Source organism: Magallana gigas, chromosome 5 (genome assembly GCF_963853765.1).
Source record: "Magallana gigas chromosome 5, xbMagGiga1.1, whole genome shotgun sequence".
Taxonomy (NCBI): Eukaryota; Metazoa; Mollusca; class Bivalvia; order Ostreida; family Ostreidae; genus Magallana; species Magallana gigas.
In genome coordinates, this window is record NC_088857.1 from 41,872,247 (window position 1) to 41,889,091 (window position 16,845).

A 16,845-nucleotide genomic window follows, 5' to 3' on the forward strand; every position below is an offset into this window, starting at 1 on the left:
CTAAGATAGATTTTTTTGTTCTTTTTTCTATTAGATGGAAAAGCTTGATGAAGAGGAAGAGGAGAAGAAAAGTAGAACATCTAGTGTGGGCTCCAGCCATACCCCTGGTAACCATGACGATGCTAAGACTACACAGGACACGTACCCGAGTGATACTACAGACAATATGTGCTCTGTCACTTCAGAGGCTATGGAGGTCACAGGAAGTGAGGAAGGGAGAAAACTCCCAACAATGGCCGACGATCAAGTCACAGAACCAGGTCAAACAATGGATGAACAATAGTTTCAGCAATGAATCCAAAAGGACTCTAGTGAGTTGTTGTCTGGCATGTATTAATGGAAGGAGGCTTGCTGTTGAATTCATTGTAGAATAACTTGCCTAGATCACCATTATTATTGTTTTCACATTTTGTTATTGTATTGTTAATAAGCATCGAGCTTCAACATTGATTTACCGGTATGTTTTTTATTTAAACTTGGATGTATAAAATGTGCATACAGTGATATTTTATAGATAATTCAGATGCATATACGATTGTAAATATAGTAAAAAATGCTAGTGAATGTTATTGTGCAGATGTTATACATGTATTAAGTTCCTAATTTGGAAAGTGTGATTTTAGCGAATTACAGTCAACTCGTAACCAAACTGACTCGTACCCAAACAGACTTGTAATCAAATTGTCGAGTAAAAAGATGACTTCAATTATAATATTATGCCTTCCTTCAAAGAGTGAGAAGAATTTATAAATTTGTCAAGCTAATTTATCGGTTTTTAAAGAAAAGATTGCATGTACCGTAAACAGAAATTTTCTATCAAATGTTGATATAGGGACCTCTTTGGCAAACTTTTATAGGAGATGACAATATATTATCAAGAATTCTACATTCATTTATCTTATAATTTCACAATTATTGTAATTATATCAAAACCTAACCTTAACAGATTATCTTCTACATTTACAACCCAAGGATCATTGTTTTCCACTGGACCAATGGATTATTAGTCTGTTTGGGTACGAGTTGGTTTGTGTACAACTTCACTTGATTCCATTTTAGCTAATAGCTTCATCACATTTGATTCTCTTATTTGAAAAATAGAAAAGATAGTCATATTCATGACGCATAATCTGTTAAAGTTCTGTTGTGATTCTTATTTGTACTACATGTACAGCCTAGCTGTTTATGTACTACATGTAATTTTGTCAGTATTGTAACACCAACATGTTGAATAAATGTATGCGGGTGCATGAAACATTGACTCTCGAAAAATGTTGAAATCTGTACTGAAGGGTTTGTAGCTCTGATAATGATGGGGTATGTATAAAACACCTCTCTGATCTAATTTGAGTCTTAAATTATTCATTTTGTCTGCACTTGTATAATATTACATGTATATGAATTTTGGCACTGTTTAGTCAAAGACCTGTCAATTCCAATACAAAACACTCATCTCAAAGGAAGTCAGACGAGTTGGACCTCACTATACAGGTTCTAGAAATTTTACATTGTTTGGTTTGGCATAATATCATTTGTCCTAGTTCTCTAAACGCAATTTTCAAAATAGTGCTGGGGGAGGGAGGGACGGATAAACTTTTACTTTACAAGATCCCTTATGAATTAAACAACGAGGTCATTTAGATCGAATGTTTATCCATATAAAACTAAGGAAATAGACAAAAGTTTGTTAGGGTGGTTAGTTATGAATGCCCTCCCCTTCATACTGCATGTAGTACAAGATCAGGATATGTTATGAAATACATGTACTTTTATGCTTGTCATTTTCAATAATGTACATGTATGTCTTGTTTACTCTACAAACATGAACAATCTATTTGCAGTCAATGTTCAATGCCTAAATAAATGTAATTAAAAATGTATTTAAAAAATAACAAGAAATGATTTGCCTTTTTTTTTTCAATTGTATCAATACCTACTGCATGTTCGCAGGATATTTCCCACTGATTTCGGGACGATTTAAACTTAAGATATTTTATACATCTCAGTAATGGTTTTTAATATAACAATAATGAAATTTATGCATATTTAAAATATTATAGATTGCATTTTTTGTGGATTATATATGATTTTTTCATAAATTAACTAGAGAAACAATATTACTAAATGTATTATTTTAAGAAAATAAAATTTGCGACACAAATGATTCCATGGTAAATGTATTTTCTTTTTATGATACGAACGAGTTCTTGCTCATTGCTGTATTAAGTAAATGGAACAAAGATCAACTACTTTAAAAGTGAAAAATTTTGCACTGAAAATTAGTTTAGAATAACAAGTAAAGCGATTTAAGGTGACATCATTTACGTAAGTGACACCATACTTACATGTGCGTGCTCGCATATTCTACTGTTTGGTGTCATGCCCCGTCCAACCAAACTAATGCAATTTACAGCACACAATACAGCACACAAAAAAGCATATCACTTATCAATTACAATATTTACTGCTATTGTCCAACTAGAAATCTCAAAATATAGTTATCTGTCAAACAAGTATTTGCCGAATATAGTGAAAAATATGAACAAAAAATGTGAGTCCTGTTTTAATGTGACATGGTGATGCAAACAATTTGCCAAAGTAGAACTCTTGCACGATTCCCTCATATTTTGTTTCAAAGGTAAAGGAAAAATCACGATTCTAAAAGTTTTAGCAACACGTCCCATTTATGTATTGGTCGAAACCTACAGCAACTGAACTGACAGGAAACTGCAATTGCTCCACCAAAAAGTTTCAGAAGTTAAAATAAAAACAAATCGAGTAAACGTTTTTCATTGAATGTGACTTTATTAAAATGAGCAACTAGAAACGTTGTTTTTCGCCATACATACCGGTAAATAAACGACGTTATTTAGTGAGCATGGCGTAATGAATATTATAGCAATTGTTCTGCTGGCATATTCCATGAAGCGCCTTGTACATTGAATTTCGTACAAATAAATATAAAAATCAAACGCTTTCGTTTTATTTGGGTACATGTTAATATACAATAATGTAATAACATTTGTAATTGATTAAAAATTAATATGAACAAGTGAAAAGCTGTCAATGTGACAGCAAACCGGGTTTTCTTTTAAATGTGAACTGTATACATAATCCATGTCAACCCTGAATTGATAAACACTATACCTACCGTATCCAGTGAAATGGAGTACCCTATATGCAATATTTTGCCAAAAAATGAGTAAGTTCAAAAGCTGGTATTTTTTCATAAATTATCAAAAATCAAAATCCTAGCAATATGCACACCTCTAATATATATATGTCGTGTCGTGTTTTTGACTACGCTTGTATAGGGGGAATTCTATAACTCGCTTGCAGTGTGAGGACCCGTTTTGCAATGTCCAGTCCAAAAGGTTTGGGACGATTGCACTGAAATCAGAACAGGGAAGCCTTTAGACAATTAAAAGATGATGTTTATTGTTGCAGGTCTCCGATTAGAATGTGAACATAATATTAGTCACCAGGCACAATGAAAATTATGACACTATCTGCATTACGCATTACAAAGGTGGGTGCCCTAGCCTACCTAACACTGGTGACTATCAGAGTGATTAAACAATACAAAAACACTCACTCTGTATAAAAAATATAAACAATGACATTTTTCTTAATAAAAGTTAAGGTAAACAATTGTCGAGGAAATTCGAACTAATAAAAGTAAATAGAGTTAACAGTTATCTAATGAACGAGGCTTTACACAGACGAAGCGGTGAGTCAAACAATGCTATATTTACCTGAGTATTCCTTTAAATAAGGATCAATTAAGTATTTAAAGTATAAACTTACGATATAAAAGTTAACTGTTGCATCGGTGTGCAGTAAACAAATCTTAAACTCAAGAACCAACAACGGAATAACTATTTCCGACTTTGTAAAAAGAAATAAAGTGCAAGGGCCGCAGGTGTCAGTTATGAATCAATAAACAAAAATAACTATAATTAACTGATTAAAATAATGAATTCATAGCCTAAGACAGAATTGTAACTAAAGTTAACGATTCAAAATAGCACAACAAGGTTTAAATCAACTATAGCGCGACTAAGAAAATTAATGAAGTAAATCAAAACTTTAACTTAGACGAAAGCTCAAATTTCTTAAAAACACATTAAACTTGAAAATGGCATGAAAAACTTTTATGCATTTAAAAATTTAGAAATGGTTAAACTTTTAAAATAAACTTTAAATTAAAAAAAATAACATAAACCATATTTTACCTGAAATCAGAACAGGGAAGCCTTTAGACAATTAAAAGATGATGTTTATTGTTGCAGGTCTCCGATTAGAATGACCAAGGTAGGGTACGCTATCTCAATCGGAGACCTGGGCTTCCCTGATCTATTTCAGCCAATCAAAATTTAGATTCTTTGTTCGGACACAATTTTGGTGATTAAAAATTAACCCACGTGACCCTGATCTCCGGACACTGGTCATAAAGAAATAATTAAGTTAACGTAGTTAATCCCCTAACAAAGAAAAAGCTGCTGACACCTGAGCACATCTTGATCTTGACACTAAGTAAAAAAAGATAAAAGGAAACCTTAATAACAATTATAAACACCGTAACACCCATATGTAAATTAACTTGGTCGTCGGACTAATAAATTACATAATACGACATTTTTGTGACCTTGTTACTCCGCATACCTAACAGGATAAGTTTTGATAAGTAATTAGACAACCTTTAGGTATTTACTTTGAACAGCGTTGCTTTGTACAAAAAAAACTGCAACTGTTGGATATGCCGAAAACGACTTTTAAAGTAAACATTATATTCAACATTTTGTAATGAATTTTGAATTAGAAGAAAAATGCAATAAATGCGAACATTGCTGTAAACCATAAACCTGAACAAAATATTGAGATCAATACAACAAATTTACTACTCTACTTTATCAAACAAACTAAGACTAAAAATTCCTCTACTAATATTCTACACAAAACAATTTAACTCATATATATTTAATTAAACACACATAGACTGTTAATAAACATATCGGTCCTTTCTGATATATTTCATTTTTTTCAAATAAAATATACAACATGACTATTATATGCAATATTTTGCCAAAAATGAGTAAGTTCATAAGCTGGTATTTTTTTCATAAATTATCAGAAATCAAAATCCTAGCAATATGTACAATTGATCTGCAAAAGAACAACTTCCTGTCTTGAAAACTGTAGGAGGAGTTATCCGTACAATGAGGGTACCCATTCGGATAACGCTCGCCCTTTTCCGTAACCGACCCTAACCCTAACCCTAGCCCTAGCCCTAACCCTAGCGTCGTTGCCAGAGTGCAGCAGCAGGCAAAACAGGGGAGAAAGAGAGAGTGTTGTAGGTTGAGAAGCGAGAGAAGGGACGTGACGGAAATGGCCGAGTAGTTACGATTGTGAGGGTACCTTTTTGGCAGCCGCCCGCCATTTTCACCATTTTAATAACCGGATTTTTCCGTTGGAAAACCCGGTTAATAAAACTAAAATACCTTGTATTGTATTTTAAACTTTAGATAATTTATATAAATACATGTACTACAGATTTTTGTTAATAGATTTATTCACTACATATAAAAGTTAAAATATATAATCAACTGTTGGGTATTTTATCTGAGAGTATGTGAGTCTATTGAGGTGGTAGACAGCGTATATGTTATGGTAGAAAAATATATGCAGGTCCTCGATTGGGACTTAAAATTGGAAAGGACAATTGTTCTGCAAATATACAGTATAAAATAAATATTTTTAGAATCCAGTATAAACGTAGGCAACAACTCATACATTATATTAAAACATGTATTAATTAGTTCTCTGTATCATCCTGGAAATTAGCGTTGAAGCTTGATTTGATGTAGTTTCCAAAATCGATATCCGGGTATTTGTTAGAGCCGTCTGTGCACGATATCAGAGCGTCGTTGTCAGGGACAACAAAGAACGCTATGGACTGTCTCAGCTGATGCACATCTGTTGGTGACGCCATCACGCGATGTTTCTATATGCCGAAAAAAATGAATGAACTTAATATATAAACACAGATTACAGACATTACAAAAGCTGTTGTAATGGTGACTCGCCATGCATTGAGGCACTCTATCATGTAAATTACGTCGTGAATAATCGCTCAGGTGTTATATAAACCCTAAATTGCATGGTTGTACACGTAATAAGGTGTGAGTGTAAACTTTGTCACTGTAACGACATCAAAGAGGTCATGCCCTCACACTATCGCAAAACTAAATGCATTGCAGTATTGGACATTAAACTTAAATAGGCCTAAATACTTTTTTCTCATGTTGTACAGAATTAGAATATCTATTGAGGTGTTAGAGTTTATATACATGTAATACCGTAGCTTTTAATCTGTCTGCGCTCCATCTCTGCATCATATCACCAAGGTTCATGACAATGGTGTCTTCAATGGGATGCACCGGAACATAGTCACCGTCCTGAACTTTCGCCTACAGTTCACAATTTCTTGACCATAAATAATGCACAATGTCCTCCCAATGACGGATCAGAGGACGCAAAAAAATAGACAGACTTACTTGCAGACCAGAAACCTCGTCCTGGAAGAGAAAGGTCAAAGTGCCATAGTCCGAATGTTCTCCACATCTCGCCTGCTCGGGTTTTATTTCTACAGAAAAACCATTGTGTTACTATTGTAATAAGCTATTGAAATAGTTGCATCTTCTATTAATTTAAACTTCACAGGAAACGAGTGAGAACACCACACCCGATTTGTTATATATGATAAAAATTGATGGTTATAACTGGATAGAAAAGTACCTTTTAATGGAGGATAGTAGTTGGCCCGTAACGTGGTTACGTTATCACCCAGACCAATTTTCTTGTGACACTGCCTCAAATAATCTCTATTCTATAAAGTTAACATTAAACAGTGTATAGTTAAACATATTCCAAGAAGACATTGATCAAAATTGAACATTTTATTAGGACATAAAAGATTGGGATCCTTACTTTTCCCAAACCAATGGAGAGAAGGTCCAAGACATGTAGTCCTAGCTGGAAACAGCTGTTATGCAATTGTTTCCATGCTGAACCAACTTCTGGTGGCAATTTTTCTGGTAGAGTCTTCAGGAAAGATAAGCGTTGAATTTAATTGTAATTTATTAAAAAATATATACAAGTACATGCATATAAATATTTTTGTTTGCAAACTTGCCTGGTCTTTGCGATCTAGCAACCTCATGTTGAATCCTTCCCTTGCGTCAAACACTGGCCTGTCATGATTAACTCTGTTAAAAAGAGAGAGAGAGAGAAAGCAGTGATTCTCTAGCTATTCTTGTTACCAACCCATGGATCAGACAAAAAGTAGAAAATAAACCTTGCCAGTCTGATAGCTTTCAGTGATCAAACGTTACCTTTCCGCCTCGAATGCAATCCACCCATGGAAATGCCCGGGTTGCAGAGCATACTGCTCTTTCTTTTCCCTCGGCTGATCAAAAAACGTCTTTGACGTCGACAGTGCATTTGTAATCTAAAATCAATACATAGTCATAAGTATGACCACACACCAACAAGGCCTCACCCCTACTTCATCTCATCATGCCTCAAAATCGTATTGTATCAAAATATTTACATCTACCGAGTATGATTCCTTCTATCTCTTACGGACACTTATAGTTAAGGGGATGTGCGGCCATCTTGTACATATGAGGATACGAATTCTTATTATGTGCAGTTCGACAACTGTTTCAAGTGACAACCCAGTTCAAAAAATGTTTACATGTACATTCTTACCCTCAAATGTGCAAGATGGCCGCATATCCCCTTTAATTCATAGCTCTGTAGAACAGCATTAGAAACTGAAGTACTGAAATCTACACGCCCCGTTTATTGATTGGTCGAACCCTACAGCGACTTAGGAAAAATCAGGGACTGCATGAATAATCAAGATGATGTGAGCCTCAAATTCCCAAAGAAGATGATTTGGCTGTTTCTTTTAGCTAACGTACTGATGCACATAACAGTAATTGAGTGAATTTTACATACTTTTTATGATCAATTTATTGATCAGTTAAAAGAAAGATGTAAATATAAACAATAAAATGCTTTCTTGATGATTCATGCAGGTTATTAAAGGTATGCCAATGCACGATGTTTTATCAATATTGTCGACATCGCAATTTTGGCCAACATCGAGTCGAAATCGTGTTTATATCATATATTAGCTTAATTATTAAATTAGCATATGCAGCGTACCCTCTATATCCTGTTTATATTGTCGATATCGTAATATAGACCAACATCGAGTCGACATTGTGTTTACATCGTGTGCCTTCTATCTTGTTTACATCGTTGGCATCGCAATGTTGATCGACATTGAGTCGACACAGTACCACTTATATCCTGTTAACATCATCGACATCGTCTATATCGCAATGTTGACTCATAAAGAGTCAACATTGTGTTAACATCGTGTGTCTTCTTTCTTGTTTACATCGTTGACATCGCAGACATCGGAATGTTGATCGACATCGAGTCGACACCGTACCACTTATATCCTGTTTACATATTCGACATTGTCTATATCGCAATGTTGACTTACATCGAGTCAATGTTTTGTTTACATCCTGTGCCTTTTTTTTGTTTACATCGTTGACATCGCCGACATTGCAATGTTGATGGACATCGAGTCGACATCATACCTCTTATATCCTGTTAACATCTCTTTACTTAGTCGACATTGTCTATATCGCAATGTTGACCAACATCGAGTCGTCAACATTGTGTTTATATCGTGTGCTTTCTTTCTTGTTTACATCGTCGATATCGTCGACATCGCAATGTTGATCGACATCGAGTTGACATCGTGTCTACATCGTACCTCTTATATCATGTTTACATCGTCGAAATTGTCGATATTGCAATATAACTCACATCGAGTAAACATTGTATCTACATCGTATGCCTTCTTTCCTATTTACATCGTTAACATCGTCGGCTTTGCATTTTTGATCGACATCAAATCAACATCGTGTCTACATTGTACCTCATATCCTGTTGACATTGTCGACATTGTCGATTTCACAATGTTAACCAACATTGATAAGACATTGTGTCTACATGTGTGCCTTCTTCCCTGTTCACATCGTTGACATCGTCGGCATTGCAATGTTGATCGACATCAATTCAACATCGTGTCTTCATTGTACAATGTACCTCATTTCCTGTTTTCCTGTTTACATCGTCGACACTGTTAACACCGCAGTGTAGACAAACATCGAGTCGACATTGTGTTTACATCGTGTGCCTTTTTTCCGGTTTACATCGTCGGTCGACATTGCAATTTTGATCAACATCGAGTTAATATCGTGTCTATATCGTTCCTCTTATATCATGTTTACATCGCCGATATTGCAATGTTGACCAACATCGAGTAGACATTGTGTCTACACCGTGAGCCTCCTTTCCTGTTTACGTCGTTGGCATCGTTGACATTGCAATGTTAATCGACATCGATTAAACACCATGTTTACTCCGTACATCTAATATCCTGTTTATATTGTCGACATGGTCGATATCGTAATGTTGACTCACATCGAGTCAACATTGTGTCTACATCGTATGTCTTCTTTGTTGTTTACATCGTCGACATTGTCGATATCGACATCACAAAATTGCAATGTTCACCAATGTCGAATAGACACTGTGTATAGATCACAATTAATATTTCTCGCATTACTTTCAGTGTGAATCGATTTATCCAGTGTGAGACAACAGTGTGAAATTCTATATCGTATAATGTTAGGAAATGATAAATAAAGGTATTATCTAATCTGTATGTAATTGGTTAGCTTAATTGAATACAATTTATCATAGAGTCATTGAGAAAAATATCTTAGCTCTGCTTTACTTGCACTGTTTGTAAGTAGCGGAGTGATTAACATAAAGTAGGGCAGAGTTCCGTCCTAAACCATGATACTTGTCCCCTCAGTTGAATTTCGCTATCGCACCCTTGAAATTATGAATGATTGTATTAGTCTTGTTCGCACTGTTAACACCGTTAACATTACCTCGATGGTTCATGCTGTAGCACACATAGAAAAGATGAGACAGAGAACAGGAGAATGTATACTTTGAAAAGTCTTAACAAAATTTACGAGTTGCAACCATGTATTTATAAATATACCAGTTCTCGGGGGATCCCGTGGTTTTTCAGGTACACGAACCCAACTTCTTGAAAGGCTTGGCATATCTGATCCGCTATCACCTTTAGTGTAGCCGTTTCAACCGACTCCTCAGACACCAAAATGTTGTAGGACTGTAGATCAATCAATGGAACCATGTTCACCAATGAGATCTGTAATTATGCATTTTTGAACAGTTACGTAATTGTGCTTTAAAAAAAACGTCAGTGACGGTCCGTGGGCGTATCAGCAGGTTTTGGCGTACACATCGCTTGGGCAAAAATCTATACAGCTATACTTATAAATTAAGACAATTTGCTAATTAACTTTAAAAGGCCTGCACGAGAGTAACTACTTACATCTTCCGATAGGTATTTGAACACGTGTGTTATGATGTCCGTAAACTACAATTGAATTTTACCTGATACTGTGGAATCATCATTGTTCGTTGGAGACCAACGTTCTCGGCTTTCGTGGGTAACATTTGCCCACAAATTTACATCCCCACAAACAAATATGCAAGCAGATGTTTAATATTTACTTTACAAAATAGAACTTGCTACCAACAAAATTACGTCCCCACAAACCAGGAAAATTTTGGCTTCACACGAACATTGACGCCCACAAATACAAATAATTCCACAGTAAGTAATTAATGAAATTAATTAAAAACCTCCTTTCATTTTACGATAAAACATACGCTTAACTAGGACGTAAGGTCATTTGCTTTATCACAACTACCAAACATGTGCACTCTGTTACAATATGCACTATATTTTTCCGAAGGTTCAAATCATGACTGAGGCCAAAAAAAATCACCCGAATCCCCCTTCATTTTTATGGGTTTTCCGTCAGCGACAGTAGTAGCTGTAATTTTTTGTCTCTTTTGCACCGTGGTTTCATCAATATCCGTTGAATACCAATTTTCGTGGATTTCGTTATAAAGTTGATCCACAAAATTAAGTGTTCAATGAAGAGCAATTTCTATTAACATTTTGTATTGATAGGGTCATTGGCCACGAATTTACGTATCCTTGAAACTGTGATTTTCATTTTATTCACTAAAAATTAATACCCTTGAATATTAATGAATCCACAGTACGTTGTCTATTTTTCATCTACATGTAATTCTTTGCATTTTTCTAAGTATTTTAAAAATGAAAACTTTGCATATAAAAATTAATAATAAATGATCAGTGTAAAAATATAATCATATGTGCATTGTGACCACATAATAAAATTCAAATGATATAACCTATTACATTTAAGTTTTGTAATTCAAAGAATTCAGAACTATTTATAACACTCTCCCCGTTATATGTATAGTTTTGAATTACAAACCTCTAATGTAACGCGTGGAATGATTTACCATTGGAACTCCTTAAGCTTGACAGGCATTCCGCAAGACCCTCAAAACACCGTTATTCAAGTGTAAATATGAAACATATACCACGGCTGCGTTCAAGATCATAGCTGCTAGCCTAGCCGCTAGGTCGTAGATATCTAGGTCTATTGAACGGATCGACCGCTAGGTCTCAGATTTGAAGTCGGAAATATTCAACTTACATGTAAGACTAATTACATTGAAATAATTTGTTGATTTCAAGCGGAAATATGCATGTTAATAAATTCATTATAACTGAAAGGATGAATAACATATTACTAAATAGATAGATTTCATGTTTGTTACAAAGTGGTAACTAAGGTGACCATCTTAAATTCGATGCTTAGCTTAAAAAATTTAGGCTACGAATATCTAAGTAGCGGCTAGGCTAGCTCACCGTTGAACTACGTAGCCCTACGTAGCAGCCACGATCTTGAACGCTGCCCATATATATTTCCGCTTGAAATAACAAATTATGCCGATGCAATTAGTTCTTAGTTGAATATTTCAAACCTCAAATCTGAGACCTAGCTGCTAGGTTAGCTGCTACGCCTGTCACCCCTGCGAATAATATTGTCATTTAAATATTAGACCACGTGGTTTTATTTGACCCTTTCAGTTTCGCAGCAAAAATCGTGCCTCGTGTTTATATTCTTTTATACTTGTAATAAAGATGGAATCTAGACGTTTAATGATTTTAAACTTTATCTTCATTAATTCATGGATAAAATGAGTTCTAGAGATAAGTGTGACGATAGAAAAAATACGGTTTTTTTCTGATGTTGCAATAACTAACATGTTTAGTAGCGATCCCCGCTAAGGATTAATTTTCGATCCGCGCCTGACTTAGTAATAGCATCAATAGTGAAACAGGCTATACTATTTTATGTAGAATGTTCCTTGAAAATAGATCGATATACTGAGTACTAAGTTTTTATACAAAACAAACACCCAGTCTTTTAAAAAAAAAAATGGTATTGCACACCACAAGCATAAAACATGGCTTGGATTTTATTAAGCAACCCAATGTTTATATTTTCAACCACGTGTAGAGTGGCTGAACACGAACGATAAGTCTGTTCTGAATATCATCGTTTAATTTAATTAAATAACTGCTAAATGATGAAATAAGACATACATCTTCATAGATTTTCGTGTTTTAACATAAACGGCCAGCACTTACGTATTTTGAGAATATTATCCGAACACTTATACTTCCGCTCGAAATTTCACAGGAACTAAACAAATCTCGAGGAAGTCTCGTGAACTTTCATTTGGGCACATCTGGATTTATTACATACTTAGCCACGATTAAGAAAACATTCCGAACACATTCGCAGAAGTGGGTAAGGTCTATAACAGAATTTAGAGCACGATCATGTGACAGCAATCGACTTATCGTGTGCTTGGGAGAAATACGATATTATAATTAAAAAAGTAATAATTTTCTCGAAAATATGTCAACCAAATGCTACTAAAGTGTAAACTTGATCAGTTGTTTAACATTTTGAAGCTGTTCAGCAAGTTTGAATCTCTTTGACTCTTAATTTAAAGGGACTAGGAGACGATTTGACTTAAAATTTTCAAATTTTATTTTTCCATTTTTCAATGTTTATACTGAAAAATATAGAAGTTTTTATGTCAAAATATCAAGTTATAAGCAAGATACGGAGTTCGTAATTCTTGGTTTTGTAAACAAAGCTCGAATATTGTCATCTTTTAAATATGTGTTGTATTGGTGTAAGTTTCAATCAAATGTATCTTTTGTTGATACTACTATTTACGAAGACATTGAGTTAGTTTAAATTGTTTTTTACATGTTATCTTGTCTAAGAAATGGTAAATCTCTACATTACATATTTTGTAAACAACTATAAGACTCGAGCTTTGTTTACATAACAACCAATTCTTACCTCTGTATCTCGCTTGTAACTTGACTTTAACATTCAATATTTTGGTCAATCATTTAAAACGCACCAGTAAACCATTTTATACATAAAAAAAAATTAAAAATAAATTTTTTGATCTCAAATCGTGTCCAAGTCCCTTTAAAATATTGCCAGATGCTTTGATCCGTTACCCATCCACCTACTCTTGCAAAGAATCTGGTCTAGATTTGAAAATACAACAGGTATGTCAGATGCAGGTATGTGGGAGAAATTTTCAGAAGCATTATTATAATAGACGACGCTCCTTTGAAAATCAAATTATTAAACAATCTTGCAAACTTAATTTTAAGCAACGTGACCAGTGTAATAGAGTATCATTTCAGAGAATGGCTGCTGGAGAAAAAGTAGTTGCAGGTCTGTACATGTAGCTCCCGGTCTGAAAAAATTGGATGGACGACCTGGCAGCTACAGTGCCTCCCAATAAGTAAAAAAAACCTGCAATTTACGGCGCACAAAAAATTGCGCTTGTTTTGGACTGATTAACCTTATTTCCAAACTTATTCTGTGAAAACAATTAACACCATTAAATTCTTCATACAGTTTACTGCTGATATCGGTACTTTACTTGCCTCAAACTTTCTCTTAACACGCTAAACGATCTCGGAAATTGAAGTATGTTAAATTCACGTCGAGCTCGAGAGTCGCCATTTTTAAATGTAAATAAACTGCACCACTTCACTTTACAGGTTAAAAGAATATCAGAGGCAAGTAAAGTGATGATGCTGTAGTAAATGTCCTAGGAATTTTTTGGAATCAAATATTTTTATAGAATATGTTCGGAAATTAGGTTAATCAGTCCAAAACCAGCGCATTTTTTGTGAGCCGTAAATTGCAGTTTTTTACTGTGGGAGGCACTGTAGCTCCCAGGTCGTCCATCCGATTTTTTTTCAGACCGAGAGCTACAGACTCCCAGGTCGTCCATCCGATTATTTTTTCAGACCGAGAGCTACAGACCTGCAGCTAGAGAAACAGAAGAAAAATACACATCCGATGTAAATATTTCTGTGTAAACTTATACTATCCATTGACTTGTCCGAAAAATATAGGTCAAAAAATGCATCGTTAAAAAAGTGGATACCTCGATCGGGGGAAAGTATAACATTCCAAAAATGTTTTTTTTTCTACACAAGCCCCTGTGAACAAACGAGCAAACCAAATAACTCGCATAATCAATTTAATTTAAAATATTGACGATCAATTATTCATTGAATTGTCACATCTTACCTGCGGAGGACAACAAGGTAATGACACTATGGAAGCCAGTAAGTGTCAATTTTGGTGCAAAACCGTGCTATACATTTAGACTGGTCCTCTGTCTCTATCGTACGAAAGACTGGTCGATCAGAGAATGCATCACCAGGCTGCGTATACATTTTGACCGTGTTGGTGTGACTGTCTCATACATGTGTAAATTTTTGGCGGTTGTTTCAGATTTAACATTATAACGCTATCTATTCATGAGGTCTTTCGAACTCGACACGTCATATTTCAGCGATACCCAAGTAACTGTTAGTTACAAGCTTTAACTGTCTTGAACTGATCCACGAAAATAGATCACAATGACTTGTGAAAATAGAAGGGTATTTTTAATTTAATTGTAGGGCATAAAACTTACAGGATACGACCTCGATTTATATCGGTTTCAATCTGGCAAGCAGAATCGTAGCACTTTTTCTCGCAGCCCCCCCCCCCCCCCATTCCCCTTCACCTTTTTAGGAGCATGTAAAAATGAAGTGAAAATCAGAATATTAATAGTGAAATCGAAGTTATGGTAGCGAAGTTATGGTAGGTATACACCCCGCCCCCCCCCCCCCCCCACCACCATCCCCAATGCTCCTACACCATTGGAAGCACGGCAAGTATAACAATATAATAGAAGTGCAAGATAAGTCTGCACCCCAACCCACCCCCATCAGCGGCTACGAAAGAGGAATTAAAGATTTGAGATGGGTTTTTGTTTTCGCTTGATTTTAACACCCCCCCCCCTCCTCCTAAATCATAAAATGGATAAGGATTTTGAAGGTTGTCGATTTTTTTGGGTTGATATTGCTAGATTTTTGGTCTTTCTGTCCTTCCCTGTCCACCTTTCAAACGATGCTACCTGCCTGGTCTTAAAAATTATTTTCCGATCGAACAAAACCTTAGCTACACTCAGAGAGCTAGGTAGTTGAGGTAGCATTTCACATTTAGCTATCCCATCAGAGTAAATAAGTAACTAAAGTAGTTTATTAAATGTCCATGTAAAAATCATTGTGTGTGTATACGTATTCATGTACACTGTGAATCATTGTATTTATTACAATGAAAAAGTACATGCACTCGGTCCAGCACACCTATTCATCACCCTAATTCCAGATTTCTGCCCAAAGGGGTAAAGTCCATCATATACCTTAGAACCGTTTTGATAGACATCTTCACATGTATCGTTTTGGTAAAAAATGATGAGAATTAATTTACGAACTACATGTACGTATTTACTATATACAAATATAAATTCATGTAACACTGAAAAAAAAAAATAAGTAAGAGTTGTACAAACTTTTGGCCGTTATTATGATACGAAATAATAATAAAATAAAACAAAAATACGCTTCCGCCAAAAGTTATGATAATTTATCATATGGGTATATCCCTCTAACTTTTTTTAGAATCAGTAGGACAACAAAGTAATGCCCTAAAACAAAATAGTTCCTATACTTACAAAGTGTATATACATATATTGGGACATTTTAAATCAGAATGCTTGACAAATGTCAGAAAAGAGGATTTGTAATTTTAAAAACAAGTGTCGAAATTGAATTATCATTTGAAAAGAAAATTGTTTGATTTACACCCTTTCCAATACTGTGGAATTCCCTACTTTTACTTTCATTTTCAGAGTTTTTCAATACAGACGCATTTTGCCGGAAAACGAATCTGACTTCAAACCACGAAATTTTAACAGGAAAGAGACAATTTGATGAGCTTTCATTCAAGAGGTCCCTCGTTGCTGAACGAAAAATTAGGGCCGAAGCTATGAACCCTAACGTTAACATTACCGCCTATGGAAAATGCATTAGTGGACTATACCCATATATTATCAATTGTAAAGTGTTTTGATGGTTCAAACCACTGACCAGACTTTTCCTTAACATTACCTACGTTTGTAATGATTGTATCAAATTATGATTAAATATTATTGATTAAATTGAATCAAACACGGCGCTTTTTTCTAACCAATTTCCTAACTTTTCGAATTCCTTAATCAGTTTTTGGGTTCTGAAACCACTGTTTCAGACGCTGTTCTAAACCTGGTTTGAAGTCTTTATTCTTAGACTATGCTCCCCAACCATATATCTGACTTTATGGA

At 34.9% G+C, this 16,845-nt stretch overlaps 2 protein-coding genes across 4 annotated transcripts in view; one reads left to right on the forward strand and one right to left on the reverse strand.

The window, feature by feature from the left end:
* The window catches only part of LOC105347321 (deubiquitinating protein VCPIP1), a 30,930-nt gene extending 29,031 nt beyond the window's left edge, over window positions 1-1,899 (forward strand). Inside the window, exon 17 of the mRNA XM_066085526.1 lies at window positions 35-1,899. Coding sequence (XP_065941598.1) covers window positions 35-283 — 249 coding nt within the window. The 3' untranslated portion in view covers window positions 284-1,899. The remainder of the gene's footprint in view (window positions 1-34) is intronic.
* Window positions 1,900-2,909: 1,010 nt separating this feature from the next.
* LOC105326670 (uncharacterized) lies at window positions 2,910-14,879 on the reverse strand. 3 transcript variants are annotated; one of them, XR_010714220.1, is made up of 10 exons: window positions 14,721-14,879; window positions 10,166-10,336; window positions 7,395-7,510; window positions 7,196-7,268; window positions 6,991-7,104; window positions 6,799-6,889; window positions 6,558-6,646; window positions 6,360-6,470; window positions 3,756-6,004; window positions 2,911-3,390 (listed from the first exon to the last, which is right to left on the reverse strand). XR_010714220.1 is itself a non-coding variant. In XM_066085528.1 (9 exons), exons 2-9 carry the CDS (start codon window positions 10,319-10,321, stop codon window positions 5,816-5,818), a joined length of 939 nt encoding a protein of 312 aa, XP_065941600.1. In that variant the 5' UTR covers window positions 10,322-10,336; window positions 14,721-14,879; the 3' UTR covers window positions 2,910-5,815. The 3 variants fall into 3 exon arrangements, 1 of the variants encoding a protein (XP_065941600.1); XR_010714221.1 differs by having other exon boundaries at window positions 2,912-3,390; window positions 3,808-6,004; XM_066085528.1 differs by having other exon boundaries at window positions 2,910-6,004.
* Window positions 14,880-16,845: the final 1,966 nt, after the last annotated feature.